The sequence below is a fragment of the Akebia trifoliata genome, chromosome 1 (genome assembly GCF_017979445.1).
Source record: "Akebia trifoliata isolate Shusen 1 chromosome 1, ASM1797944v1, whole genome shotgun sequence".
Lineage (NCBI taxonomy): Eukaryota > Viridiplantae > Streptophyta > Magnoliopsida > Ranunculales > Lardizabalaceae > Akebia > Akebia trifoliata.
The window spans coordinates 36,435,833-36,463,425 of record NC_141375.1 but is presented as its reverse complement, the minus strand read 5'-3'; the positions used below and the strand labels follow the sequence as shown (position 1 = coordinate 36,463,425).

The window sequence follows — 27,593 nt, the reverse complement described above, 5'->3', positions numbered from 1 at the left end:
GAATCAAAGAAATCCTATTCAAGAGAATAATTTATAAACAAAGTTTCGGATAAAATTAGAGTGTAACTGATTTAGTCGTTAAACAACAGAAATCTGTTAAGTCCCATTTTACAGTAAAAGTTTGTTATATTTTCTTTAGAAAAGTAGGTAGTTCAATTTGTCGATTTTATAGTAAAGTTTGTTATATTATTTCCTTCTTTATTGAGGTCGGGTAGAAACTGAACTTTGTTTCTCATAAATACCCCGTCCACAATAACTACCTTTGCATTTAAAATAGGGAAAAAAAGATAGATCATAATCCGAGATCCCTATATTGATGTTGGTTAGTTTTCAACAAGAGTCGTTCAAAACTAATCTACATTCAACACTGGTTGACCTGGTACACTCTTTTACTTAAAATAGAAGAAAAAGATTATAATCCCAAATCCCCTAGATTATGGTCGATTGGTTAGTTTTCAAAAAGAGTCAGTTCTAAACTGACTTTCCACACTGGCGGACCTGTTAGTGTGTGAACAATCTGATATTTTTCCTCCAAACCCCCAATCCCTCATGATAATCTGACTCTCCCACGTGTCATACTGTATCTAAACCATAGATTTTCTTTCCTTGGGATACACAACCACATATCCCTATAAATCTGTGCAGTTATGTACCTCGATGAAAAGAAATCTATGGTTATGGCACACCCCACGTAAGAGGAGTCAATTGGGTATATACGTGAGGGAGTCATATAATCGCCACTCTCACTGTAATCATGTATTGACTTTATCTTATAGAGGAATGATTTTCAGACTTCCCACGAGGCATACTCAGAATACTATCCTGACGTGGCATGTGTTAGAACCATAGATATTTTTTCCTAGGGATACAAAACTGCACATATTGAGTATTTTCCGTGGCATAAAATGTCTAGCACATGATACCAAGTCTGGAAAGTACTTTGAGTATGCCAAGTGGGGGAGTCAGTTTATCACCATCTTTTATTATTGACTCAGGATCGAATACCGGTGTCTATGTGGGTTGTTTTGCTTGGTAACACATAGTTGTGTTTTAAACACCAACTAATACTTGGCACATACACACCGCTCTAGATCTTGGCAATCGATTTTATCTTTTGGCATAATGGAAAACTCAAATTCAAAGAAAAAATGTCATTTTTGAACTTGATCGAAGGTATTGAAAATGAATGGCTACTAAATTCCTAAACATAAAACTATAATTGATCGGTGAAAATTAACCTTTTTTTTCAAAATTCTTATAATTTTATCCTCTATAACTCTCTGTCATCAGATCATTTCTTTGGATGCCACAAATTGAGGTGGTTAGGGTCCACTCTAAGATATGTTAAGTAGCAAATTAACCTCATCAATTTAAATTTTATGATGCGGATCCCCACTCAAGATTTGTTGATTGACTAATGATGAATGCATGCAGTAAATCATGCGCAGTTTGTACGTGGTTGATGTGTCAAGGGCATAGAACCACTGATCTTTTTTCCTTGTGTATCTAGAAGAAAAAGATCTATGGTTCTGTGCCCTTTCAATGTCAACCACGTATAGACCACGTGCATTCATCATGACTCTTGCTGATTAACAAACTTGATAGAGTAGGATTTGGTCGGTAGCAAACGTAGATTCCTTTGTAGTTGTAGAACGAGTTTTTATAATAAAAATACAACTATTACGTCTACCAGGTAAATCTCTCTTTATCTTTTGAGTCGTGATATTCTGACATTCTTTTTTCAGATGCCCCCATCATAGAACTATAGATCCTTTGCTTCAAGATATACAAGAAAAAGGTTTATGATTCTACAACTGCTAGGCCAAGGAGCGTATGAAAAAAGAGTGTCAGATTAGCATTAGTCTTATCTTTTATTTAATTATTATCAATGACTGAGTAGCTATATGGATTAGTCCATATCTCGTAAAAGATGAGGGATACCGTATGTTATAAAAAAAAGTTATGACCCCAATTAGAATAAATATTAAAATTGAAGGTTCTAACAAAACGAGGGGCAGATTCTAGGGATAGTGAAAATATTTCTTTTAATAATTAAACTAATCACAGGCAGATTCTGGATTGTGAATCTAAACCATACTATCGATAATCACAAACTGTAATCAACTTAGCAAGTTGATACCTTCAAGAGATATTAACAATAGATGAACCACCACTTAATAACAAAATATTTGGCTTTGGACATGGTAATGGTAGAATAAAGGACACACTTTCTTCAAATGACATGAAGCGGGTCAGAACAACGGTTGACAATGGATTGGGTTTTGTCTGGGCTTTAAATGAGTCAGGCTTTTTAAGGTTAAAAAAATTGGCCCGAACCACAACTATCTAAATATCTGGCCAGACCAGGTCGGGCATAAGAAATTAAATCTTAGTCCAAGTCCGATCCACCTATAGCCCAACTTTATTCGGGTCAGCCTAAATCCGTTTTTAACTCTTTTTTATTGTATCAAGACCATTCCAAATAATAATAAATTAATCAAAACAATATTTTATTATCATATTTGAAAAAATTAATTGCATTCTATGCAATACAATTTATGGGCACCATTATTAATTTATTAAAATAATTATTATGTAATATATTTTAATATAATATAACGGGCTAGGCCACCCAATGGGCCTACATTTAAAACCCACATCCGGCTCTATAATTAAGCGGGCTTAACCTGACCTAATAACTAAATAGACAAAATTACTAAAACCAAACCCAATTCATGGAAGGCCGGGCTAAAATCGAACCTATTAATAGCCCTAGTCAAAATCATAGTTAGTAAATTCACGATTGATTTGCGAATTAAACGAATAATACTCTTCCCTATTAAAACTGTTGTTGATTTCAAAGATTCAAATTAATTCGTAGATCTTTGAATCCCAACAACTAGATCGCAATTTGTATATATATTTCTTAAGTATTTTAATAAAATACTTCGTATTTTCCTATTCTCCGTTCTCTCTTCAAAACTCAAGAGAAAGGGGAAAAAAAACCCTAAGTTGAAAATCGCTCCCTCCTGCCCACCGTGGAATTTATTCATTCGCCGCCGTGGGACATGATGATTTTGGCATTAATTAATATATCATGTTTTATACTTTTTATTTACATTGATTATTAGATAATTACAAGTATATATTTTATTGGATGAATGTGATTGTGGATTGTTTACTTAAGATATTTTTAATTTAAGTATTGATAATTTGATTACTAGATTAGAATTGTTAGGTCATATCATATGTTACATATATTTGAATTTTTGAAAGTTTTAAAAGTTGTTGGATCCGAATCATTCTTGAATTATTGTTGTATCGTATTTTTACTGTCCTATGTTTTTTTGTCGAATTTTCGAGCGAATCAATACATCGCCATTCCGAATGGTACCTAATTTATTTCCGTACCAATTTTTTCCCGTCCACCAAATTGCTAACTATGGTCAGACCAAGTCACGACTCAGCTCACCTACCAGTAGATATCATATACCATTGAATCATGTCGAAGTGACCTCAAGATTATACCTCATATCTCACTTTTCTAGCATGAAAATGTATAGGAATCATAGATGCTTTTTCAATGAATAATGCAAAAGTGACCTCAGGTTGGAACCTTATATTGCACTTCTTGACGTTAAAGTGTATGGGAACCATAGCTATTTTTCCAGCCACTTTTACATACACTTTTATGTCAAGGATTGCGATATGAGATTCCAACCTGAGGTCACTCCAATACGACTCTTTTTCAATTGTATCTAGATGAAAAGCATCTTTGGTTCATACACACTTCCACATCAGGGAAGTGAGACATGAGGTACAATCTTACGGAGCTCACTTCAACATTATTTTATATGATTTGTAGCCACTTGTACCATAACTCAAAGAGTCGTGCTGGGGTGACACAGAATTTACTGTGATTCTCACAATTCTGATGTGGACATGCATACATAACCGTTGATGATTTTTTACTTTTATTGCGAGGAAAAACTTTTATGCAATTTCCAAAGTGTATTTATTTCACCTTAACGTGTGTCCTTAAGGCACACTTAACAAAACAAAACAAAAAAAAAAGTATTTGAGAATGGTAAACTATCAAGGGCCTTGTTAACTTAAAATTCAATAAATACATTATGAAAATTGGATTTTGCATTGAAAATGACCTTGAAAAAATTATTTTTTATCAAAAATTTACAAAGTGTATTTATTGCCCTTTAATGTAATAAAATCCAAAAATCAAATTTGAAGGTGTGTTTAATGCATCTTGACATGTGCCGTTAGGGCACATGTTAACAAATCCCTTTATCATTTCCAAATATTTCAATGGCTAGAATCATTCATCATTTTGGGATCGTCGTATGATAACTCAGTTTCAGTGTTATTTTCGTAATTTCACCAACGTTGAAAAACATTTCTATTCTCCCCCATAATTCCCCATATAATCTGCTGAAACACCGACATTATCCGAAGCAATGGCTTTGGTCTCTTTCCCATCCTCGCGCCCAAATTTCGATCAAATCATTCAGCATTCTCTACCGTATCTGACTAAATTTCATGGAAGAATTCATGCCTCTGGTCAGTTAATTTCATCTCTCTCCATGAAATTTTTGTCTAATTTAGTGTGGAGTATGCTCCTCTGCCTGTAAGATTTGATATTTCTGCATTCGAGAAGAGATTTTAAGCGTCACATTTGGATTTCTAACTTACATCTTTTTTCAATTTCCATTATTGTTTTTATTTTTTTTTATTGGTTAATCAGAGCAGAAATCTTGTTATTGTAATCGATACAGTTATGATCTATTTTGAGAATCACTTGCTTAAATTTACGACAGTTTCTGAACTTACTTGACAATTCTCAGAAGATCGCTAGGAATGTCAACAAGATACAATTTTGCTGCATTTACCAAAGGACATGAAGATACTAAAGTCATCAGCATGATTAGTTTCTTTTTAGTTGAAAATGGATTTAATCTCCCTAAGGCGGAATCTCACTTGCCATGTCTATTTAACTATCTTGTTTAAGAAATTTTCTGTAGCTTTAGATTTGGCAACCACCTTTTCCTGATGTTTTATGCCTCCAAAAGAAGCATTTCCCTGCTGCAGTAAATCATCAAAGACTTGCAATCAGCAACCATCCTGAAAATGAAAAGTGGTTTGTCTACTTACAATGATCACATATTCCACAATGAATACAATCATTGGTGTTCATGCACCTCACAATGATCACACATTCCACTATAACAATCATTGACTTTTAGGTGAATGAATCAATAGTCTTGGATTGGTATCCTTGATAATCCTTTTAATGGTTTCACAGCAGGGCAAGAGGTTGATGTGAAAGATTTGGCTCTTACAGTCAAGCCAAATCTGGTAAATGGTTGCATTGATTGCAAGCTTTATGCTTGCTCATCTCGATCAACTCAATGCTCAATCACCCATTTTAATTCATCAATCCAAGTAACAGAGATTCTTCCAGAGAATACAGATCTACCATAAATGAATTTTCAAATTTGCTCCATGCAAGATCACCTAAAAAATAGGTGATTCACATTCTCATGCATCCTCTAACAAAAAAGGTTGTGCTTTTTATGTCAATCCTATGTTTGAATGATTTCTCGCAAAGCCATTCCCAACAGTGAATGCTTCCCATGGAAGCCATTCTTTAAACCAATCCAAATCATTCAAGAGACTGGTATTCTTGCTTTTGTAATGGTGTCCTATGTTTGACACCATTGCTGGCTGAGAAACTTCATCCCTTCTAGTGTTTCTTTAGGGTATTCATGTTCTCAGTTTGTTCACATGAGTGAAGTCAAAATATCTGGTTGAGCCCTCTAGGGTAAGCAGCACTTGCCATCACAAATTAAGCTTTGTATTCAAGTCCTCTCTAAAAGCTTCCAATATTATTCCTTCTGGGTGCCATGGGTCCAATCATGATTGTCTTAGAAACATCCCCAATTAGATATTGAGTAACATCTTTTGCCTTGTCTTGAATTTCGAGGACACATCTCCATCTCCACAAACATAATTAGGAACTCTAACCGTACAAATAGAATCTCTAATCAAACATTTGCTCCAAATTCAAGTGATGTGATATTCCAACTGACATTATGAGTTCTACAGTCAAGTGATCTTCCCAAAGAAATATGGGTGGATGGGGGGGGGGAGTTTCCATGGAGTGTTAATGTTATATAAAGACTCTATTTTATACATGGTTTGCCTTTTATTGGATTCAGAGCTGAATGGTTAAAGTGGGATGCACTTTTAGAGTGATATATGATAGATGCATACCAATCGAATTAAAAAGGAAAATTTTATAAGACAGTAGTAAGATCAACTATGCTTTATGGAGCTGAATGTTTAACCGTCAAGAAGCACCATGTTAATAAATTGAGCACAACAGAAATGAGAATGTTGAGATGGATGAGTGGAAAGACTGGGAGAGATATAATTTGAAATGAGCACATGAAAAATGCAAGACTAACCCCAATTAGAAAACCAACTAAATTGGTTTGGGCATGTTCAACAAAGACAGATTACAGCCCCAATTAGAAGAAATATTCAAGTTGAAGGTTCCAAAAGAGCAAGAGGAAGACCCAAAAGAACATGGATGGAGATAGTAAAAGCAAATGTGAAGTTACTTTCAATAACAACGACTTGTCTCTAGAGAGTGGAATGGAAGAACATGATTCATTTAGCTGATCCCAAATCATTGGGATTGTTTGCCTTTTATTGGATTCGAATGGCTAGGTTATAACTTTTTATTTCTATGTTTTTCCTGTTCGTTAGGTTTGAATGTTGTTGATTCACTTTGTAATTTTGCATTTCATACATTATTTTTAAGTGCTTGATAGGGGTTTCTTTCTTTAGTTCCTCCAATTTTCTGCTCTTTTTTCTTGCAGCTATACCAGATATGGTAAAAAAAATTAAGCGAGCTTCTGAGGTCAAACAGTTGCGTAAATCAGCGAAATTGTGTGATGTCCCATTTAAAGGGTACAGGTTTGTGTTGTCCTTCACTGATGGATCCAGAAGAAGTCATATGCCATTTGTGAAGGACCAATTACTGTCATCTATCCAGTCTATGTATTCAGAGCTCAATGATTTCCCGATGAATAAGTGGGAGGGTACTCATCATATTTCTCAGAGGCTATCAGATTATGACAATGTTCCTGTGGAACACATATTTGCTCATCAGGTATGATGGTGAGTCTCCCCATATTCTGCATGTTAAGTTTTTATTTGCTTCAATTTTTTTTTTACAGTGCAGATAAAATCTTTCTTGAACGCTAGAAACTCTATCCCTAACCATTTAACTTCCTTTTTCATCTATGTAACAAGGACACAGGAAGACATTATCCTAACAAGTAAGGTATTTTAACACTTTATTTTAGTTATTTTCTATTAAAAATGACTTCTGAAAAACATCGTAACCAAGTTCGAATTTGGAAATTATTTGGTGTGGGGAGTGGGGTTGTTCAATTTGGTTTATTCGGATAAGTCAGATAGTCTTGGAAATTTTCGGAAAATTTTCAGGTAGTGGGATAGGCCAGAAAAAAGTCAGGTAGAGAGCCAGCTCAAAAAATCACCAATTTATTTGAAAAATCCTCAGTTTTTTAATCGCCATTTTTTTCCGACTTGATTAGTCGATGATTTTTCAGTGAACCGCCATTTTGACATTTTATTCTTTCAAATTTTTGACAAAATTCAACAAATTGTGTGATAGCTGGAAAAAAAAAAAAAAAAAAAAGATTTGTCTAGTTTATATTCCATAGTCCATACACTAATTCATCAGGTTGTTAAGCACAACCATGGTTTGATAGTAGCAATCTACTTCTATTATACAGACAATTCGGCATATTTTGGCTTTCTCAAATGTTTTGTGCTAGACATCCTATACCCATGCCAAACACTGACACACATGCATGTGTCATTGTTACATAGTTTTTAATAAACTGCTGACCACATATACATCTAGATGAGAAATTTAATTGCTTTACATTATTGCATTTTTAAGACTTGAGCAAACCTGAACATGTCATTGCTCCTGCAAGTTAAGCGTCTTTTGATGAAGAAAGCTAGAAAAGGAGATTATCTTAGTTATTGCTTGAGAAATGTATTCTTTTATTTTAGAAGAACACTTTTGGTGAAATGGCAGAATTGGCACCATAATTTACATTCTTTTGCTGAACTGTTCCATTGTTTGTTTGTTTATTTTTTTCTGCAAGTTATCTTGAAAAGATGAAAAATGTTTTATTCTTGAGATAAATGCAAGTTGTCAACATTATTTTTTATTTTCTCTGGGCTTGATATTTGATAATAATAATATGGATCCAACTGTGACTCAGTTGTTCCTTGTTAACATTGTCTAGTTTCACCATTTCACGGAAACTATGCTGCAGAGTATATCGCAGTTTGGATACCCTGCACTGGCATTTACCGTGGCAAATGCTTTGATTCTGGCTGTTCCTTCTGATGCTTTGGCTGAAACATGTGATGCTAACGGTCCTCTTTTCAACATGCCTTTGTTGCTTGCTGTAGCCCTTATAGGGGCCACTGTTGGGGGTAAGGTAACTCTAAAACATCAAAGTGATCTTTAGTTCTATATCTGGACCCCTGCTAGTGTTTATTTCAGAGGTTATAGTATGTGTGCTTGGTGTGGGTTGCAAATTATTAGCTAAAAGATATTTGATTACTTCCGTTATGTTGGGTTTTTTTCAATCAACCAAGATGCAAACCTAAACGGCAGCCGCATTCTTCATGCCCAAATGTAAATAGCATAATTTGTGGGTCTGAGGGCCTGCACACACAATTATAAGACTTAAGCTTTGCACTTGTGAACATCAAGAAGGGCATTACCTGGTAGACCAGAGGCAACCATGGGGGATGCTTTGTTCCTTTTTTCCCATGTTCCATCATACTTGTACCCACCTAACCAGACGCGTAATTTCATAACTTAGAAACAATCCAGAGTCGGATCAGCCGATTCAACTCAGGATTGGCTCCCAGAGAACCCAAACACCCATGTAAAATAGGAAAAGTCTTGGACTTGAGTTTACTCTCATGTCTAATTTGGCTTCAAATTTTTCAATGGGGCTAGATCAGCCCAAACATGGACATGGCTCAACCTACACTGTCCGGATTGGCCTTTGGGATCACTTGGGAATACCTGATATAACTCCGGATAGGTGCCTTCCGAGCATATCCAATTTTCCAAGTGTTTAAACCATATATATTTTTTATACAGTTGGGGTATTTTGTCCATCCAGAGTCATTTAAAAACTGGACCGAACCAGTGGTTCGACCAAGTCCGAACAGATTTTGTAATAAAATTAGTTCTGTTACTGAACCACCATCTTTTTGTGAGGGAGAAAAAAAAAAAGAAAGAATGCATATTTTTTATTTTTAATAACTGTAAATCGGTGCACCAAATTGAATCAGGGTCCAACCGTGTTGGTGTCCAAACTCTATCGTGAAACAGGAGCTATACTATGTAGATTAAAAAGTCATATAGTTTCACATTATTAGTATTATTGAACTGAAAATCCCAGTGCTTGTTTAACAGGATTGCTTGCACGACAGAGGAGAGGAGAATTAAAGCGGTTGAACGATCAACTGCGTCAGATCAATGCAGCATTAAGAAGGCAAGCAAAGATTGAGTCATATGCTCCCACCTTGAGTTATGCACCGATTGGTAGTAGAATACCAGAGGATGAAGTGATTGTAGATTCGAAGAAGCATGAGTTGATTTCACATTTGAAAACTGGGAAGAATTACCTGAGGAATCAATATCCAGAGAAAGCATTTGTGGAATTTAAGGCAGCTCTTGAGCTTGCTCAGAATCTAGAGGATCCAATTGAGGAGAAGAAGGCTGCTCGAGGCTTAGGTTTGTTCTCTTTCTACATACATGTATATATTCATTCCTATCTAAATAGATTGATTGAGCTCTCTTGGAACATTTCTGGGATGACCAGATCATAACCACCCCATTTATCTTTGGGCTAGAAATCCTCCAGTAAACTAATTTTTTTTTTCTTTTCGACATTTTGCAACCAAGGTGTATTCTTTCACCATGTCAATGGCTCTGCTCAATGTTCCTGGAAATTACAGAAGTACCCATATTTGAGTTGGTCTAATATCTCGACTAGAAAGCCATTTTTGTCCTATATGCATCCCATAAAACAGCACTAAACAACCTGGCAAGCTATCCTCAATTTGTAAAACAGAAGAGCATGAAAGTCGATTTCTTCCCACATGTTCAGGAACTTGGGTATCCACCTCCACACCATACACATATGCCAAAAAAAACGGAACGTGGTCATCCTGAAACAGCACTTAAACTGTATTTTTTTAATTTTTTTAAATTGTGCAGCTGGTTATTAGCCAGCTTCTTTTGAAGTTATAGATCCACTCTCAAGTAACTGAAGTTTCCAAACAAGATAAATGGCTTTAGTTGTCCATTTCTCTGGTCAACTTTATAGATAGAATCAAGTTGGAATGATTTTTCATGTTGTGCTTCTAATACTTATACCTGTAAACTTGTTGCATGAGTATATATCTCTCCTAGTTTTGCAACTTATAGCTACTCATGTGAATGTAAAAAAAATTTAACTTAAGAAATTCCAACAACTATATTTAAATCTTTCTTGTTTACTTTAGAGTTGGATTCTTTCAGGTGCATCTCTGCAGAGGCAGGGTAAGTACCGTGAAGCCATAAAATACCATTCAATGGTTCTGGCAATCTCTGAGCAAGCAGGAGAGGATTCGGGCAACACAGAAGCTTATGGAGCCATAGCAGACTGTTACACCGAACTTGGGGATCTTGAACGAGCTGGGAAATTCTATGACAATTACATTGCAAGGTTGGAAACTGATTGATTCATCAATTTTGCGCCGTCCCTTTATTTTTCTTCAACCGGTTTAATAATGTAGTGAGCTTCACTGTATTAGGAGAGACTTTTTTTTTTTTTTTTGGGTGACTTATGGGACTGTGCTGCGCTGTGCAGTGCAGTGCAGTGCGTCTGAGTCTTTTGTGTTTATTAACCACCCACTTGCCAGATGAAACTATTCAGAATGATCTAAAGGTGAAAAGAAACTTCACGTCTTCGGCTACTAGGAGGAATGCACTTTTAACTGCAATCCAATAGGCTTGTGATTCTATTATTGGGCTAATGTGTGTATGTAGACCGTAAGCCCATAAATATGTTCAAAGGCTACCAACCAACCAAGCGAGCTGGTCGGTTGCTGGTCATCAGTTGGCATTCAGAGGAGTGCATTAAGCTTTATCTTTGACCCTCGATAATGTGATCAATGATTGGTAATACAGAATATTCTCTACATTAGCCCAACATGAATCCTATTATGTATGCTTTTGTCTTTTGCTTCATGTGTGACGTCAGGCCACATATTTTCTTACTTATTACCTTCAACATCATTGAAACCGTATCCCAACTTTTACTTAATTCTTGATCTTAACCTTACTTCTAATAGGGGTTTAATAAGTAAAAGTTGGAGTACCAATAGCAACTCTCTAAAATTATCAAAACACGCCTAACCTTTATTCATTTAATATTTTACAATACGGTTGATGTTAAGGATTCCTATTAATATATCGGAAAAGAAGAGTATCTCTATCTTCAAAAGAATAAAAAAATAAAAAAATTTGACAAAATCTGTAAACATGGAGCTCTTCAGATGCCTTGCTCTCTCTGTCTTGATCCAAATTAAGCCTTTGATTACTTATTACTGGCTACCGGATTTAAGCAAAATCTACTTCGAAATCAATGCTTTCTACCCATGGGCCTGGAAATTGTTAATTTAACCAAAAAAAAAAAAAAAGAACGAATAAAGATCACCAATTGGTCTGGCTGATTTGTTGCCATACATATCCTAACTCCTCATCCACATGCTCTGCATATTATTTTTGGTGTATGGCATCACTCAATCTGATGGGCATTTTATAAACTGATAATACTAGACCATCCCAGATTTCTCCAATAAAATTTTCAAAAAAAACAATTAAAATGCACATCTTCAGATACCAGAATCCCACCAATTGCAAAACCCCAATATTTAAATTAGTTAGGCAAAGGAGTTCATGATATTCTCAACATAATAAATCTCATTAGTTAAGATTCTCCAATAATGGAAAAAAAATTATTAGAACATTCACTAATTTGCACTTGAAATAAGTCAACCCACCTTCACTATCAGAACAAATAGTTCAAGCTACCAATAAAAAAATATAAACATAATCCCTTGGCAATGTGCTGCATAATAGAAAAAAGTAGAATTGTGAAAATTGTGGGGTGGATGATGAAAGCAAGATGTGGAAGACTCTACACTGCCCAGCACAATCCGGTAAATCAGTGTCAAATGGTTTCTTCAGTTCTAATGAGAACTAAAATATCATAAAACAAAAGAAGAATATATAATTTTTTTTTTTTTTTTTGGAAAAGTTTTAAGATATACTAACTATAGTTTGTTACCAACTCCCAAGTTTCCCTTACAATATTCACTCCTTCCTAGAGAGATAAGAAAAAAAAAAAAAATAAAGAAAAAAACTAAACAACATGTATCCACAAATAGCAACCACATCATAGGGGTACAAATATTGCTAACTGGTTGAGAAAAGCAGAAACATCAGAAAGCTTTGAAAATAGTATAAAACAAACTCCAACCTGACACAAGGAAAATCAAGGTTTATGGTGGTATTATGGGGGATGTCATTTATCACTGGTAGTACATAAGCTGCTGGGCTGCAGCAACATTCTGGAAACCACCGTCGTAGATTGCCTGGCTTGCTCCAGCTGAGCCCATTCCCATGGGGGGTGGTGGCTGCTTGAGAGCATGCTGACCCTGGGGGTGGTGCATGAGGGCAGCCTGCGAACCACCTCCCATCTTGCTCATTGCCAACTGCCTCTGATAAGCCAAGAGGTCATTTGCTGAAAAACCTGGGAATGATGCAGCAGCAGCAGCAGGAGGGGGCAGAGGTGTAGAGTTCATCCCTGGGGGTGTCGGTTTGCTACCCCATGAGCACTGTAAATAACACAATCAAACCACAGTTCACATCAAGATCACTATTAAACTATAAAAACTGAAAACCTGTCAAATACAGTAAATATCAGAATATACAAAATAATAATAATAATAATAATAAGAAAGAAACCAAGGTCTAAGCCAAACACTATTTTTTGCACCCTCTTCCCATATATGGTGGATGTCACATCTTATGGATGATAGATGTAGTCTAGAGATTGGCATAGTTACAACTCTTCACATAAATGTAAGGATAAGTTGTATTCCACAGATTCAGTGGGACCAACCTTGGACATCACCTACACTAAGAAGAGATTCAAGTTTATTTATAGCATCTACCTAATGTCCATATTTTTCCTTAACAAATTGCTCTTTCACCTCCAAAAAATATCAAAAGCTTAGAAACTTCCTTAAGATCCTTGAGAGGACATAAACAAGTATGACAGCGAAGCACATACACCTAATAAGTCAAACACTAAAAAATTTTTCTTACTGACCCTACAAAGCTTTCTCATCTCTCCTCATCCTGAGACTTTAGAGAACTCAACCTTGGTGAGTGAAAAGAAAGATAGCACTCATACAAGTTTGGATTATGGCATTGGAGCTCTTCAAAACCGATCCATCTTCAATCTGATAATGATCAATCTCTCCACTTGACAAGGCACTTTTGATAACTGCTATTCCCAATAGATATAACCTCTTCATCAAGAACAGATTCAAAGTCCATAATTTTAGGAACAAATGGTAAATGAAAAGCTGGTCCTACAACTTGAGGATCATATGGTGACAATGGTATATGATCAAGTCTTCTACTTTAAATATAGGATTAATACCCAAGTCTTCAGGCAGCTCTATAACATAGGCATTAGCTCTGATTTTCTCCTACCAGTGGATAATCGATCACTTCCGTCAGCGGGTTCAGGTCTTTACTCGACTGCTAAGGATACGGTGGTGGGGGAGGAGGAGATGGTGGATCGGACAAGGGAGGAACTCGTTTTGTTTTGCAAGGTCCACCAGTCCAGTACTCATCTTTTCAGCGAGGTAGGGGCGGGAATCGAAGGGTCTGCAAGAGTTGAATCACCGGTCCAGGCAGGAATGGAAGTCGGCTTTTTTAAGCACTAAAGCTGACCTAAGGCTCAAGTGTTTCTTAGCCCATTGAGTGCAGACCAGCCCCTTCTATCGTTCTGGCATCAAACCTGCTCCTCTTTTTCAGGCGGGAGCTGGATGAGTCAACAAAATCCTCTACCCATAACACCTGTACATAAATGTAACTTCTAGAAAGTGTGCTTTGGAAATCGTTCCAGCCTCATGCGCACCATCACTATGTACCATATTAAAATTCAGTAAACCTGCAATGCAAATCAACCCTTTATTGTTGATTGTGATCTTCCTACGCATCTCATCATGAAGCTCACGAATGTGTTTAACAAATCCTTTTAACATCCACTAAATTCCCAATGGGCAACTAGTTGCAAGTCTCCAAGATGTTCACACAACTTTCTAAACTATCTAATTTTTCACTATTTTTAATATCAACTAGTCACGCTAGATACCAATCAAGATTCTTCTAAAAGTTTCATCACTACAAGTATACACTAAGCTCTAATACCAAGCTGAGGCCTTACCCTAGACAATATCCAATTCTGTTCAGGTTTGAGAACATGTGGCTAGTCCAACCCAACTTCCTAGATCTTGTCAAAAAGTGGTGGAGTGAGTGTCCCTCGATAGGTAACCAGGGAAGTGTGTTTAAGAAGAAGCTTAAATTTTTGAAAGATAAGTTAAAGGTGTGGAATAGGGAGGTATTGGGGAGAACTGAGGTGAAAAAAAAGGAGATATTGATGGACATTGAATCTCTGGATAAAAGGGAGGAAGAAAGGAATCTATCTATGGATGAAAGAGGTAAAAGAATGGAATTGAAAACAGAGTTCCAAAGAGTAGCGCTCATGGAGGAGATTAGTTGGAGACAAAAATCGAGGGTCAAGTGGTTGAAGGAAGGGGATAATAACACAAAATTCTTTCACAAGATGGCTAACTTCCATCGAAGAAGTAATCAATTGGACAAGCTCTACATCAAAGATACCATGGTGACAGGAGAGGAGGAAGTCAGGAAAGGTGTGGTGGAGTTCTACAAGGATATGTATAAGGAAAAGGAACCCTTAAGACCGCGACCAGAAAATCTAGAGTTCAAGTCATTGACCCAAGAGGAAAAGGGGTGGTTGGAAAGACAGATAGGGGAAGAGGAGGTTAAGTCAACCATTCTTTCGATGAGTGGAGATAAGGCGCCGGGGCCGAATGGTTTTACTATGGAATTCTATAAACATTGTTGGGAGATAGTGTCGATAGATTTCATGAAAATTATCAATGAGTTGCAAGAGAAGAAGTGCTTGGACTATGGTCTTAATAGCACTTTCGTGGCTTTGATCCCTAAGATTAACAGGGCGGATAAGCTAGGAGACTTTAAACCAATTAGCCTGGTGAGCTCGGTGTATAAAATAATATCCAAAGTGCTGGCTTCGAGGTTGAAAACAGTTCTCCCTAGTCTTATTGAGGATGAGCAAAGTGCGTTCATTAGGGGAAGACAAATTCTTGATGGTGTGTTGATAGCAAATGAATGCCTCGATTCTAGGATTAAGAACAAGAAGAAAGGGATGATAGGAAAAGTAGACCTTCAAAAGGCGTATGATCATGTTAGTTGGGATTTTCTGGAATATATGATGGGGAGGATGGGCTTTGGTACTAGGTGGATAAGTTGGATTATGAAATGTATTACAACGGTTTCTTACTCGATTCTGGTCAATGGGAGTCCGGCCGGTTTTTTTAGGGGTTCGAGAGGATTGAGACAAGGGGATCCTCTATCCCCTTTCTTGTTTCTTATTGTAGTAGAAGCTCTGGGCAAATTGTTTAAAAGAGCGGTCGAGTTGGATCAGTTGACGGGGTTTAGGGTGAAGGATGGACCATTGATCTCTCATCTGCAGTTTGCGGATGATACATTGATTTTCCTGGAGCATTCGAGGGATCAGGTGAGGGTTCTTCGAGTTTTATTAGGTTGCTTTGAGGCTATATCAGGTTTACACATCAACTTGCATAAAAGCAAACTTTTCGGAGTTGGAGAGGTGAATGATATTCAGGTGATGGCTGCAATTTTGGGGTGCGGGCACTATATTTTACCAACGTCATATTTGGGTTTACCATTGGGAGCTCCCTATAACAGTACCAAAATTTGGGAGGGTGTGATTGAGAGAGCAGAGAAAAGGTTGAGCACGTGGAAGTCCAAGTATTTGTCGAAGGGAGGGAAAGTAACCTTGATTAAAAGCACTTTGTCGAGCATCCCGGTTTATTTTCTCTCGCTATTCACGATTCCGAGGTCAGTAGAAATTAGATTGGAAAGGCTCATGAGGAATTTCTTATGGAACGATAAGAGAGGTGGGAGGAAGTATCACTTGGTCAAGTGGAAAGTTCTTTGCATGCCCAAGAAGAACGGGGGGCTGGGAATAAAGGGGCTTAGATTAGCAAACAGAGCGCTTTTAGGTAAATGGTTGGGGAGATTTGGGGAGGAGAGGGGGAGACTTTGGAGAAAGATCATTAAGGCCAAATACGGGGAGAGAAAGCTAGGTTGGTATAGTGGCGAAGCGAAAGGTTCTTACGGGTGTAGCATTTGGAAAGGGGTTCTTAAATTGAGCGAGGACTTTGAAAGTGGTATTAAGTTTAAAGCGGGGACGGGGGACAGAGTTAGATTTTGGGAGGATTGGTGGTGTGGAACATCCCCTCTGGCTACTCAATTCTCGTCATTATATGCCTGTTCTATTAAAAAGAACTGCTCTATCCAGCAGTGTCTGATACGCAATGAGTCTAGTCCTACGTGGGATTTGGGGTTTAGGAGAAATTTTAATGATTGGGAGCTAAACGACTTGATATCTTTCCTAGATCTCCTGCACACGGTTCATCTCAATGAGGAAGAACAGGATAAGTGGGAATGGAAGAGGGCAAAGGATGCGAGATTTTCCGTCAAATCCTTCTATGAGAGTCTTAATCCTCATGCGGAGCGTTCCCTTTTGGGGTCCATCGTTTGGTGTAAGTCTATTCCCTCTAAAGTCTCTTTCTTTGTTTGGCTGGCTTCCCTTGGTAGGATACTCACGTTGGATAATTTGATTGTTCGAGGTTGGATCACCCCTAATTGTTGTCCTCTTTGTTTGAGGGATGAGGAGTCTGTGGATCATATTCTAATTCATTGCTCTTTCTCTTCTATTATTTGGTCTTATTTTCTTAGTCGGTTTTGCATATATTGGGTCCTTCCTTGTAAGTTTTCCTCCCTGTTAGTTGAATGGGCTAGTAATGACTTTAATTCCAGAAAAAGACTTCTATGGGCTATGCTTCCCTCGGCTATTGCTTGGGGGGTTTGGAACGAGAGAAACAACAGGGTGTTCAATAACAAGACTAGAAAATCGCATGCAAGCTTTTTGGAGATTTTGGGCTATTTGTACCTTTGGTCAAAACAGTATAAAAAGTTTGCAGGATTCTCTTTCGATGATTTTGTCTTTAGATGGAATGACCTTTGTAATTAGAGATGTTTTTTTTATTTTTTCTTCTTTTTCTTCTTCTTGTCCTTTGTGAGGCCTCCTCGGCCTCCTTGTATTTGGGTTTTCTTGTATTTGTTTTCCTTTATCAATATATTACACTTTTCAAAAAAAAAAAAACCAAGCTGAGGCCTTAAAGGAATATAAGGTTTAGGATTAGGGTTCCAAAGATAAGAGTTAAAGAAATATTAAAGTTCTTTAAGTAACGGATTTAAATTCTGGAAGAAATAAGAATTTTAGTGCCCCATAGTCCAACTCCAACACTATTTCTTCCCAAGAACTTAATTGAAATGGCCAAATTGCCCCTATTGCACAAAAAGGAGAAACAAATAAACTTAAGTAATAATTAGATATTCCAACAAATGCAGCTGCCAAATATTATTTGCAATGCCCAAACTACCCATGTGAACCCCCTTACAAACTAAAGAAGCTCCCATGTGAGACCTACTTCATTACCATTCCACCAAATCAAGGTTTAGTCTTGACTGTTTAACCCCTCAGTACACATTGTAAATTTAAGGGGCTATGATTGATCCATATCAGTTGCCCATCAATATAAGTAACCCTTGTTCATTGTTCTATGCCCTCGTATTTGTTTTTTTCTTCTTTTTCTTTTTTGCTTGGTTTTGGTTGGCATTATTTTACTTGTAGCGAACACCAAAATGTGTCAGCCAGTTAGCATTTTGAAGACAAATTGTGACAAAGCACCAATTTGAATGGTTTTGGTTGATGTCACATGGGATGCAAACCATACAAATATATAACTCAGCAACAAACTGAAAAATTCAAATCAGATCAAAATCATCACTGCAGCAGAGTTTGTGAGCTGGCTTCTCAGGCCTGTAAGTATACCACCTGTATGCCTCAACCCAATATGTATTAGAATATCAGCATCTATAAGAGCGTGAAAACCGGATCACCACTCTCTAATAGAAGTAAACATTGTAATAAAAGGAAAAAGGCCATTGCCCATTTTAATCCGGGGTTCTTACATGAAATTGTGATAAAGTAAATGATATCTAAGAAGCTTACCTTAATTGGCTTGCCACAGAGAATGTGAGCATTGCCCATCTGAATAGCAACAGCTGCTTCTGCATGGTTACTATACCTCACAAAACCAAAGCCTTTATCTCGTTGCACTCGAACTTCTTCAAGTACTCCAGCACCAAGGACATGGAAAAACCGGTGGAGCTCAAGCTGGGTAACCTACAAATTATTTATTCATGATAAGGCTCACAATAAAATAAGGGGAAAAAGCCTGAAGAATATAGAGGAACTTCGGAAATTTCAGAATTTAGACTACATTTGAATGCACTGTAAAAACTGTATGTTACGCATTTTCTTTTAAAGACAAGACAACAGGAAATACTAATAACTAATAACTGACACCGTTGTATTACAGCTGTCCTCTTCTAGGAAAGAGGGAATTGAAACCACAATCTGCAATCTTTTGCATATGGTGGGATCCAACTGCCCTCCCTTTATCTCCATGAAAGGGGCCCAGATATAATTATATACTGGAGATATAGCATCAAACACCCGTCTTTATAACAATAATTTTTTTTTGCTTATCGTGGGTGACTAAGAACCATTGTGGATAAGGGAGATAGTTTCTTGCCTCAGGAGCAAGGTTGCCCACATAAACAGTGGTATATTGGGGGTTATTCTCAGGTGCATCATCATTTGTCGTCTCATGACCATCTTCTGCACAAGAATGAAGAAGAGTCGGTTAACAGTTCGGTATATGGAAAAAATGCAGCATAGGAAAAGTTGGAGAACAAATCAACTTCCATGTTCTTATTTTCCTATGATAGCCAAGCAGGTTAGTGGTCAGTAGTTAGCAGATGAAGGCGGGGTTTGAACCAAGGTTGTGGCATATCAACAGTCACAAACCTTACCAACTTAACAATCTGCAATTTTCACAAATCAATTTGCATTCATTAAAGTTAATATTTTAATGTTTTTCTTGTTCAAAAATATTTTATATAAAATATTGTTTCTGGATGGTAGGTGTCGTGTATAATATGGGTAGGCCTTTATGAATTTTAATGTTGATTGCAAATATTTTACATAAAAATTTGTTTCTGAATAGTACAGGTATAATATGTGCAGGCCCAGACATGCATTTTCTGTATTTTGAAAAGAAAAATTATGTAAAAACGTAAAATTCACAAATTATAAGCTAATAATACAACAGATTAATAACTACAATTGAGACTACAAAATGTCACACATCCTGGCCACAAGTTAAAAACAAAATGATGCTTTTAACATAAAACCATCAATTATTTGAAAATAATAACCCATATTGCTAGATGCCATTCGTGTCGGGAAAGAGGCATAATTAAGCAACGTTCTGAGGAGATCTACCCCTTTTTTTTCCCTATCCTTGCATGTTTAGTGACCCTTCCACTTTCATTTGTATAACTGCACATACCTGATGTACCGCTAGTAAGCTCTACCACGCTTTTGGAATCCGAATTTTGCTTATCATCATTGGAACCAGCACCTTTTGTTGCCCAGTTACACCGTATCTGTCTACTCCCAAGCCACTTTCCTGCCAAATCAAATCAGAACAATGGTCAAAATATAATCAAATAAATAAATTTGAATTAAAAAGGAAAAACAATACTACACCCATAGCATTGGTTGATTAATACAGGATTTGCCTATTTCAAATGTCAGAATTTGGACTGGGGAAGAGTGTTATTGGGATTTTGATTTCCTAAGGATTTCAATGACTCAGAGTTTCAAACAGAAGAATCTCTCATCAACACAATCTCTCTCCTTCCCTTGACTCCTACAGAGGAGGACCAGAGAGTGGATGGCTTGTTGAATGGAAAATCCTGCATTAGGACATTCTATGAATTTCTTGTGCCAACATCATCCCTATCCTTCCTAACAAAGGCTGTTGCTCCTTCAAAAGTAACATTTTTCATTTGGTACACCTCATTGAACAAAAATCTAACCATCAATAATGTCACAGCAAGGAGTATCATCTAAGTGAACTTTTGTCGATTATGCAAATCGAGGCAAGTCAATCTTTGACATTGTCCCTCTGTAAGAGAAATTTGAGCTCCCATTCTTTCTCTATTTCATATCTCGTGTGTTTTTCCTAGTCTGTACTCTTTTTCAAGTTAGAAAACTAAAGCAATGCATCACAAAGAAACGACTTTTAATCTTATTTCAAATGTTAAAATTTGGACTAGAAAGAATTTCCTTGGGATCTGGGTTTCGGAAGGAATTTCAATGATTGGCAGTTTCAAACAGTGGTATCTCTCATCAATACAGTCTCTCTTGTTCCCATGTCTCCTATAGAGGACCAGAGGGTGTGAATGGTGAATTCAAATGGAAAATTTAGCATTAGGTCTTTCTAAGAATTTCTTGTGCAAACATACTCCTCAACCTTCCTAGCAAAAGGCTGTTTGGGATCCAATCGTTCTCTCAAAGGTACCCTTTTTCATTTTGTTAGCTTCATAGAACAAAATTTTAACCATTGATAATGTCATGACAAGGAATATTATCTCAGTGAACTTTTGTCGTTTATGCAAAAAGAGTGGAGAGCCAATTAACCATCTATTTATTTATTCTCTTTGTAAGAGATATATGGGCTCACTTTCTCTATTTCATGTCTCATGGTTTTTCCCAATTCCGTTATCACTTTTTCATAGTTGGAAAACTAATGCAATGTTGCAACAAAAAAGGATTTTACAGTCTATTATGACCTTTGTTGTTCATTGGAGTATTTGAAAAGAAAATAATATAAGAATTTTAAAGGGAAGGAGCATTCGTTGCATGAAATTATAGTCAACATGTGAGTAACATGTTTTTGGGCTAATGGTTTATCCAAAGTTTACGGGTGTGTTTTTTAAGATTTCCTTTTTAGATGGGATTTGATGCATAGTTAGAAGTTTTTCTATTTTTTCTTGTTGTATATAGGTCTCTCGACCGCCTCACTTCTTTTTCTTTTTAATAAATATCCCAATCTATCTGGAAAATAGGCACAATGGAATCCCACAAAGCAGGTTTGGAGTACTTGACTCCATTTCCCAGGAGCATGCTGGAACTTCTTGTTATTGAGGTAGGTAAAGAGAATTCCCAGAAGATAAAGCATACAAGCGAGATAGTCAAGAAAACCAACCAAACTCCAAAGTATGCTGGAAATTTTTAGTAGTTGGGAAGAAAATTTACCCACCTCATGGACAGATCATTTGGTCTTTTCTTCCTATTGCATTCCCTTGGGGAATTTTGGGGGGGGACTACCACTTAAAAACAAAAGCGTCATTGGACTTAATTAATGGGTTTTTATCCACCTACAAATCATGGACTACAAAATAAATTCAACTCAATTCGGAATATTTTATGCAAGTCCAACCACCTCTGGAATGAAAGAATAACACATAAGTCTACTTAGTTGATGTGTGAGGTTGGAACCCACCAACTGAAGATTTCTACCTTGCAACATACCTTCAAAGGTATTGGTTTAAATTACTCTAGGTGATCATCATGCAGACCGAAATAATATAATAAATAGAAATAAGATATTAGCATGCCCCTATTTTTTTAACCCTAAGATCAAGTTAAGTATATCAGACTCTGAGCACCTGAAAGAGTCTGGCCAGTTTTTTATGCAAGCAGTTTCTAATACCATAAATACTCTAGACAATAAAAATAATGTCCATTAAGATGGTTGAAATTGAAAAATAAAATGATACTGGAGCTAAGCAATGTAGTTTCCCTTACCAGTTAAATCATTTATTGCACTTTGAGCTTCCTGAGAAAAAACACCAGAATGGCCCGATCATGATAGGAACTAGTACTAGTACGTAAAGAAAACCCTAGCCACCTATCAGAGAGAGAGAGAGAGAGAGATCTATCCACTGCTAGAGGAAACAAAATAAATGGCATTTGAATCACCTGTTGATTCCTAAAAGAAACAAACCCAAACCCTCTTGAACGCCCAGTCTTTTGATCCCACATCACCCTTGCATCTCTGTAATCACCACAAAGGTCAACATCTACAATTTACTACCAAATACTAACTGAATATTGTGTCAAAATATAAACAATCATGGAATCATAGTAGAGTACTTTCAAATAATGTATTCCCAAAGTTCGAGGATATCAAAGAAAATTCCATGAAGGAAAAGAGAAAACAGTAGGGTGGCATGTAACTTACGAACAAGTAGGATAAACAGAGAAGCACGCAAATAAGGTAGCATCTGTAACCTCAGGGCTAAGATCACCAACAAAGATGTTGAAATGACCTGCATAGCAAGGTATCAGGTCATTTACAATCATATCACACACAGTACATGCAGAAATCAATTTGGGGCAAAAAAAAAAACAGAACCTGATGTGTCCTCCCTCTGACTGCTAGCATACGCCCAATTAACTTTAATAGGCTGGCCAAACCTGTAAATTAAATGGTAAAATATAAGATAAACGTGAGAGGAGAGGGGGGGGGATAATACAAGCAAATGAAAATCGAACAGGACTTCACATACAGGTGCCTCCCATTAAGAGTCAAAATAGCAAGTGCAGCTGATCTGCGATCGAAGTAGTCAACAAAGCCATAGGAAGACTGCATAGAGGATAGTTGATAAAGATGATGATAAATACCAGATTCAAGGGCTAAATAAACTAGCTAGCACATGTTGAAAAACTGACCTTCTCCTTCTTAATGAGCTTGCATCCTTCGAGGGGACCAGTACTAGAGAAAACCTCTTGAAGAAGTGGATCTGTAACCTGAGTATGAATGTTACCCACATATCTGCATTTTCACGCAAATAAAAAAGGATATGAAGCTAAAACTATTTTTTTTTTATATAAGTAGAAGTTAAAACTAAATTAAAGATGAAAGAAACCCCAAATAGCAAAATGGAATACTGCTACTCTTCATGAATAATTAAAAATAAAAAACAGATAAAAATAAAAGCATGAATCAGAATAGAAAAGTCAAAAACAAAACTGAAAAGATCTAATAAAATAGGCTAAGCCAAAAGTGTTTAATCGAGAAAGTTCCAAAATTTTCACAAGATAAGAAGAACAAATACTACATGTATGATGCATAAGCATCCAAGGATGAAAGCATAAACAAAATAAAAAAGAAAAAGAAAACAAAAACAAAAACATCCCCCTAACACTCACACACTGCGGCATGTACTCGAATCAAAACCAGGAGGCAGATTTCCGCTTGGGATCGGCTCTATCTGCAAAATAAAAATGTGGAAAAACAAAAAAGGTGAAAAAAATGGCCCCAAAATTATGAGAATCTACCCACTTCAGTGATCTCAAAAGAAAAAAAAAATACTATAGTGGTAATCCAGCACAACCAAGACAAAGTATCACATGGACCACCCATCTAGACAATTTACTACACCAAAAATCAGCTGCAAGGTATAATTGTACCCACCCAAAAAATTGCACTCTTTTTGGATGATCTAAAATAGGAGAGTCAATCCAAAGGAACCAAGACAAAGCATTTGCAGTATAACTTTGTTAATGACAGGAAGGGAGTGAGGAGCAATGATCAGTAAAAGTTGATAGCTACGCTTATGAAATGCCTCAAAAAGAGTATTTTTGATACCTTAGTTTCATTATCCATAAATTTGGAGAGATTGTGAAGGACATTCTCCATATATGGTTCATGTGGAGGTGTGCTTCCAAAATACTATGCAACCGACGCATCGTAACCAAACTAACAGGAAAACTTGGTAAGACAACAATAAGACCAACTATGCTATGAAGCTGAATTTTGGGCAATCAAGAAACTTCACGTGTGGATTGAGGATAGAAAAGATGTGGATGATGCTAAGATGGACATGAGAAAAAAATAGAAAATATAATATTAGAAGTGAACGGATGTGAGAATACGTAGGAGCAACCCAATAGGTAATAAGTTAAGGAAAGTTGATTGAGATGGTATGAGGGTAAGTCAAGTTGAAGTTTCTAAAAGAATGAAAGGAAGATCAAGAGAAAGTGGATTGAGAAAAGAATTAGAAAAAGACGTAGCTTTAGACAAAATTCAACAGAGAAACCAAATGCATTCAGCTGTCACAAATTTTTGGACTAAGGCTTTGATTGTAATGATGATGAAAAATTTCGGAAGAAACTCCCAAATTGACCAAAACCCTCAAAAGAGCATTCACTACTGTTAGAAGGGATGAAGGCTCACTTCAAATTTGGGCCTTCTATACAGAGGGTGAGAAGTAGAATGCTAGGTGAGAACGTGAACTGAATCCAGGTAGTACTCAATATTTCTCAAACTTAGTTGTCCACTTGAATAATTCCAAACCAAGAAAAAACATTAATTGTAAAACAAGTATAAATCCTTTTGATTCAAATATAGGACAAAATAAGAAAAATGAAAAAAATAAAAAAAAAAATAAAAAACGTTTAACCAGTTCTAGATCTCCTAAAAAGATTCGACAAAATACCCACCCAACAGAATCGAGAAACAAAAAGACTCGAATGAAGACTCTAAAAAAGAATGAATTTTTTTTTTCAAGTAGAAGTAAATAATTCCCCCAACGCTTTCAATCTCATGTTGAGATGTGCTGAAAAATGTATCACGAAACAAAAGGTATCCAAAATCAAAACCCTCGTATTTTAAACAACCAAACGCAAAAGAAAATCGTCAATAAAGAAATGAAAGAATAAACTAAGAAACCAAATCCATAAAACAAGCAATTGAAAGGTATTCAATAAGACTAGATGGATCCGACAAAATGAAGAACAAACGAAATATAGAGTACCTGAGGAGGAGCTAAGAGGCCGGGGTGATAGAGAGATTGCTGTTGTTGCTGAAGGAGAGCTTGTTGCATCAAAGCCTGCTGTTGCTGCTTCATCCTCTGCTGCTGCATTTTGTTCAAAATCTACTCGAAATCGAAGTGAATCGAAGAAGATTAAGATGCAGAATAGGGTTAGGGTTTCAGGGGCGAAGAAAAAAAAATGAGAGAGAGAAAAAACCCTCGAAGATGAGGGAGGGAAAAAAGGAAAAGAAACGAAGAGAGAGAGAAACGAAAATGCCTAAAAAAGGGAAAAAGAAAGCCTTGGGTCGGATGGGCGTATTTATAGAAATATTTTTGAAGCTGAGGTGTGATGCAGATTCCAGAAAGAGTTATTTTCTTTTGCGATTTCTCGCTTGCTTTTTTCTGATAAGTTCGACGATATTTTGGAGGGAAAGTTAAACGTCCCACGATATTTTGGTGAATATTTGAGATACCCCTTTGTATGCAAACTGCTGACATATTTCCTTCACCATGGTCTCCTATAAGAGACCTATTGAAAACGACATAATTACCCTTATCTTCAACTTATTACTGTACTACCTTGGTTTTCCAAATAAAAAAAATCCATCATCTCGGTAATTCCTGATTTTTTCCACTCAAAATCAATCGATAACCCTTATAAGTTAATTGGCAAAGTCATTTAGGATTAAATAAAAAAAGACAACTGACTTGAAGAATGAAGTAATATAGAAAATCAAGCAACTTGCCAAATCCTTGCCGGTAATTAATGGCAAACTCGTCCACAAAAAACATGATTGAAGATTGGGTTTTGGGGAAAATTCAATGGTACTTTTATTATTACTATTTATAGTAAGAGCATGGGTATTTAGGATATTTCATTATTATGGAAGTGCAGGATATCTCAAAGTTTGGAGTACTGATTATTACCTATATATCATGTTTTGGTTGTTAACTAAAAAATGTGTAATTTAAAGAATATTGCCTTAAGCTACTTTATTTGATACTAAAGTTGGTGGGCTAATTGAACGATTTGGACATTGGGGCACTAATTGATTTGTTTGATTTTGAAGTTGCTCAAGATGCTAACTGATCGATTGATTTGTTTAGAGTTTGAATCTACTCGAGGCATTAATTGCTTGATTTGAGCTTCAAATTACCTTTTATTGATTTTTAATCAATATTCGACTGACTATGAGTAGAGAGGCCTGGGAACTTATAAAGAGAGGGACAAGGCAATGAGTGTTCGATGTGGGACTAAACTCAACATGCCTCCGCACGTGTGGGCCAGACTAAGCCAAAACACATGGTGATATGAACTGGGTGGTTTTGAGGAGAGAAATGTCTACTTTGATACCATGATAAATCTAAGGGTCCTACTCAAAACCAATTGGCAATAAGTGAAGAGGCCCAAGAACTTATAACAAGAGCAACAAGGCAATGAGTGTTTGATGTGGGATTAAACTTAGAATATCTTAATATATATTGCTAAATATTTTATTTTCAATCACAACTTTAACCTTTCTTTTATTATGAGATACATTGACATTGATACAATGTATCTCATACATCATATTCTCTTACATATTGCAAGAAATTTCTTTTTTAAGGGTTCAAATTCTCAAGGAAAATTATTGAGAGAAATGGACACTTTAGAAAAAATGAGTTCTAATTATGATTCCATAAAGAAAAAAAAAAAAAAAAAGCCAAAAGGTGGGAGGATGTAGAGAGAGAGAGAGAGAGAGAGAGAAAGGTGGAGATGGGTCGATAGACCGAAAATTCATTTTCCTAATAAATTGAATAAAAAAACCAAATGCATCCAAGGTTGAATTTTAAATGAGGTGGGAACATCATTTTCCATGAAACACATTTCAAATGCCATTTCAGGTTGGTATCTCCCCTTTATGTATGAACTTTAATTTGAGACTTTTTATTCATCTAATTGTATACTTGGAGGTGGATGTTAATTCCTTAATTATCTAAACTATTCGTCCATAGTCCCTTATTCTATCTTAGGTAGTTCCTACTTCTTTAATCTGGTTTACTTTATCAAGAGCTGAAGATACACAAACTAGTTTTGTTTGTTTGTTTGTTAGATTTTTAAGAATAATTTACCAAAATGGTAGAGGTTTTGAAATTATTTACCAAAACGGTACACTATTCAAAATATTTTCGAAAATGATAATTTTACCGTTTTCGGAATTAATTTTTTACCAAAACGGTAAAACAGTAAAAT

General features: G+C 36.3%; 2 protein-coding genes across 5 annotated transcripts; one reads left to right on the top strand and one right to left on the bottom strand.

Annotated features, from left to right (window-relative positions):
- The first annotated feature begins 4,417 nt into the window (after positions 1–4,417).
- FLU (Tetratricopeptide repeat (TPR)-like superfamily protein) lies at positions 4,418–11,322 on the top strand. 3 transcript variants are annotated; one of them, XM_086458109.1, is made up of 5 exons: positions 4,418–4,575; positions 6,900–7,192; positions 8,397–8,559; positions 9,560–9,880; positions 10,670–11,322. In XM_086458109.1, exons 1-5 carry the CDS (start codon positions 4,473–4,475, stop codon positions 10,870–10,872), a joined length of 1,083 nt encoding a protein of 360 aa, XP_086314235.1. In that variant the 5' UTR covers positions 4,418–4,472; the 3' UTR covers positions 10,873–11,322. The 3 variants fall into 3 exon arrangements, with proteins under 3 accessions (XP_086314235.1, XP_086314224.1, XP_086314237.1); XM_086458098.1 differs by having other exon boundaries at positions 8,367–8,559; XM_086458111.1 differs by lacking the exon at positions 4,418–4,575 and having other exon boundaries at positions 7,060–7,200.
- Positions 11,323–12,547: 1,225 nt separating this feature from the next.
- LOC147412241 (oligouridylate-binding protein 1-like) lies at positions 12,548–25,615 on the bottom strand. 2 transcript variants are annotated; one of them, XM_086458085.1, is made up of 12 exons: positions 25,364–25,615; positions 23,757–23,818; positions 23,277–23,379; positions 23,114–23,190; positions 22,960–23,021; positions 22,786–22,873; positions 22,524–22,599; positions 22,350–22,380; positions 20,044–20,163; positions 19,225–19,307; positions 18,639–18,812; positions 12,548–13,032 (listed from the first exon to the last, which is right to left on the bottom strand). In XM_086458085.1, the coding sequence occupies exons 1-12, from the start codon at positions 25,469–25,471 to the stop codon at positions 12,727–12,729; spliced, it is 1,290 nt and encodes a 429-aa protein (XP_086314211.1). In that variant the 5' UTR covers positions 25,472–25,615; the 3' UTR covers positions 12,548–12,726. The 2 variants fall into 2 exon arrangements, with proteins under 2 accessions (XP_086314211.1, XP_086314202.1); XM_086458076.1 differs by having other exon boundaries at positions 19,225–19,310; positions 25,364–25,613.
- Positions 25,616–27,593: the final 1,978 nt, after the last annotated feature.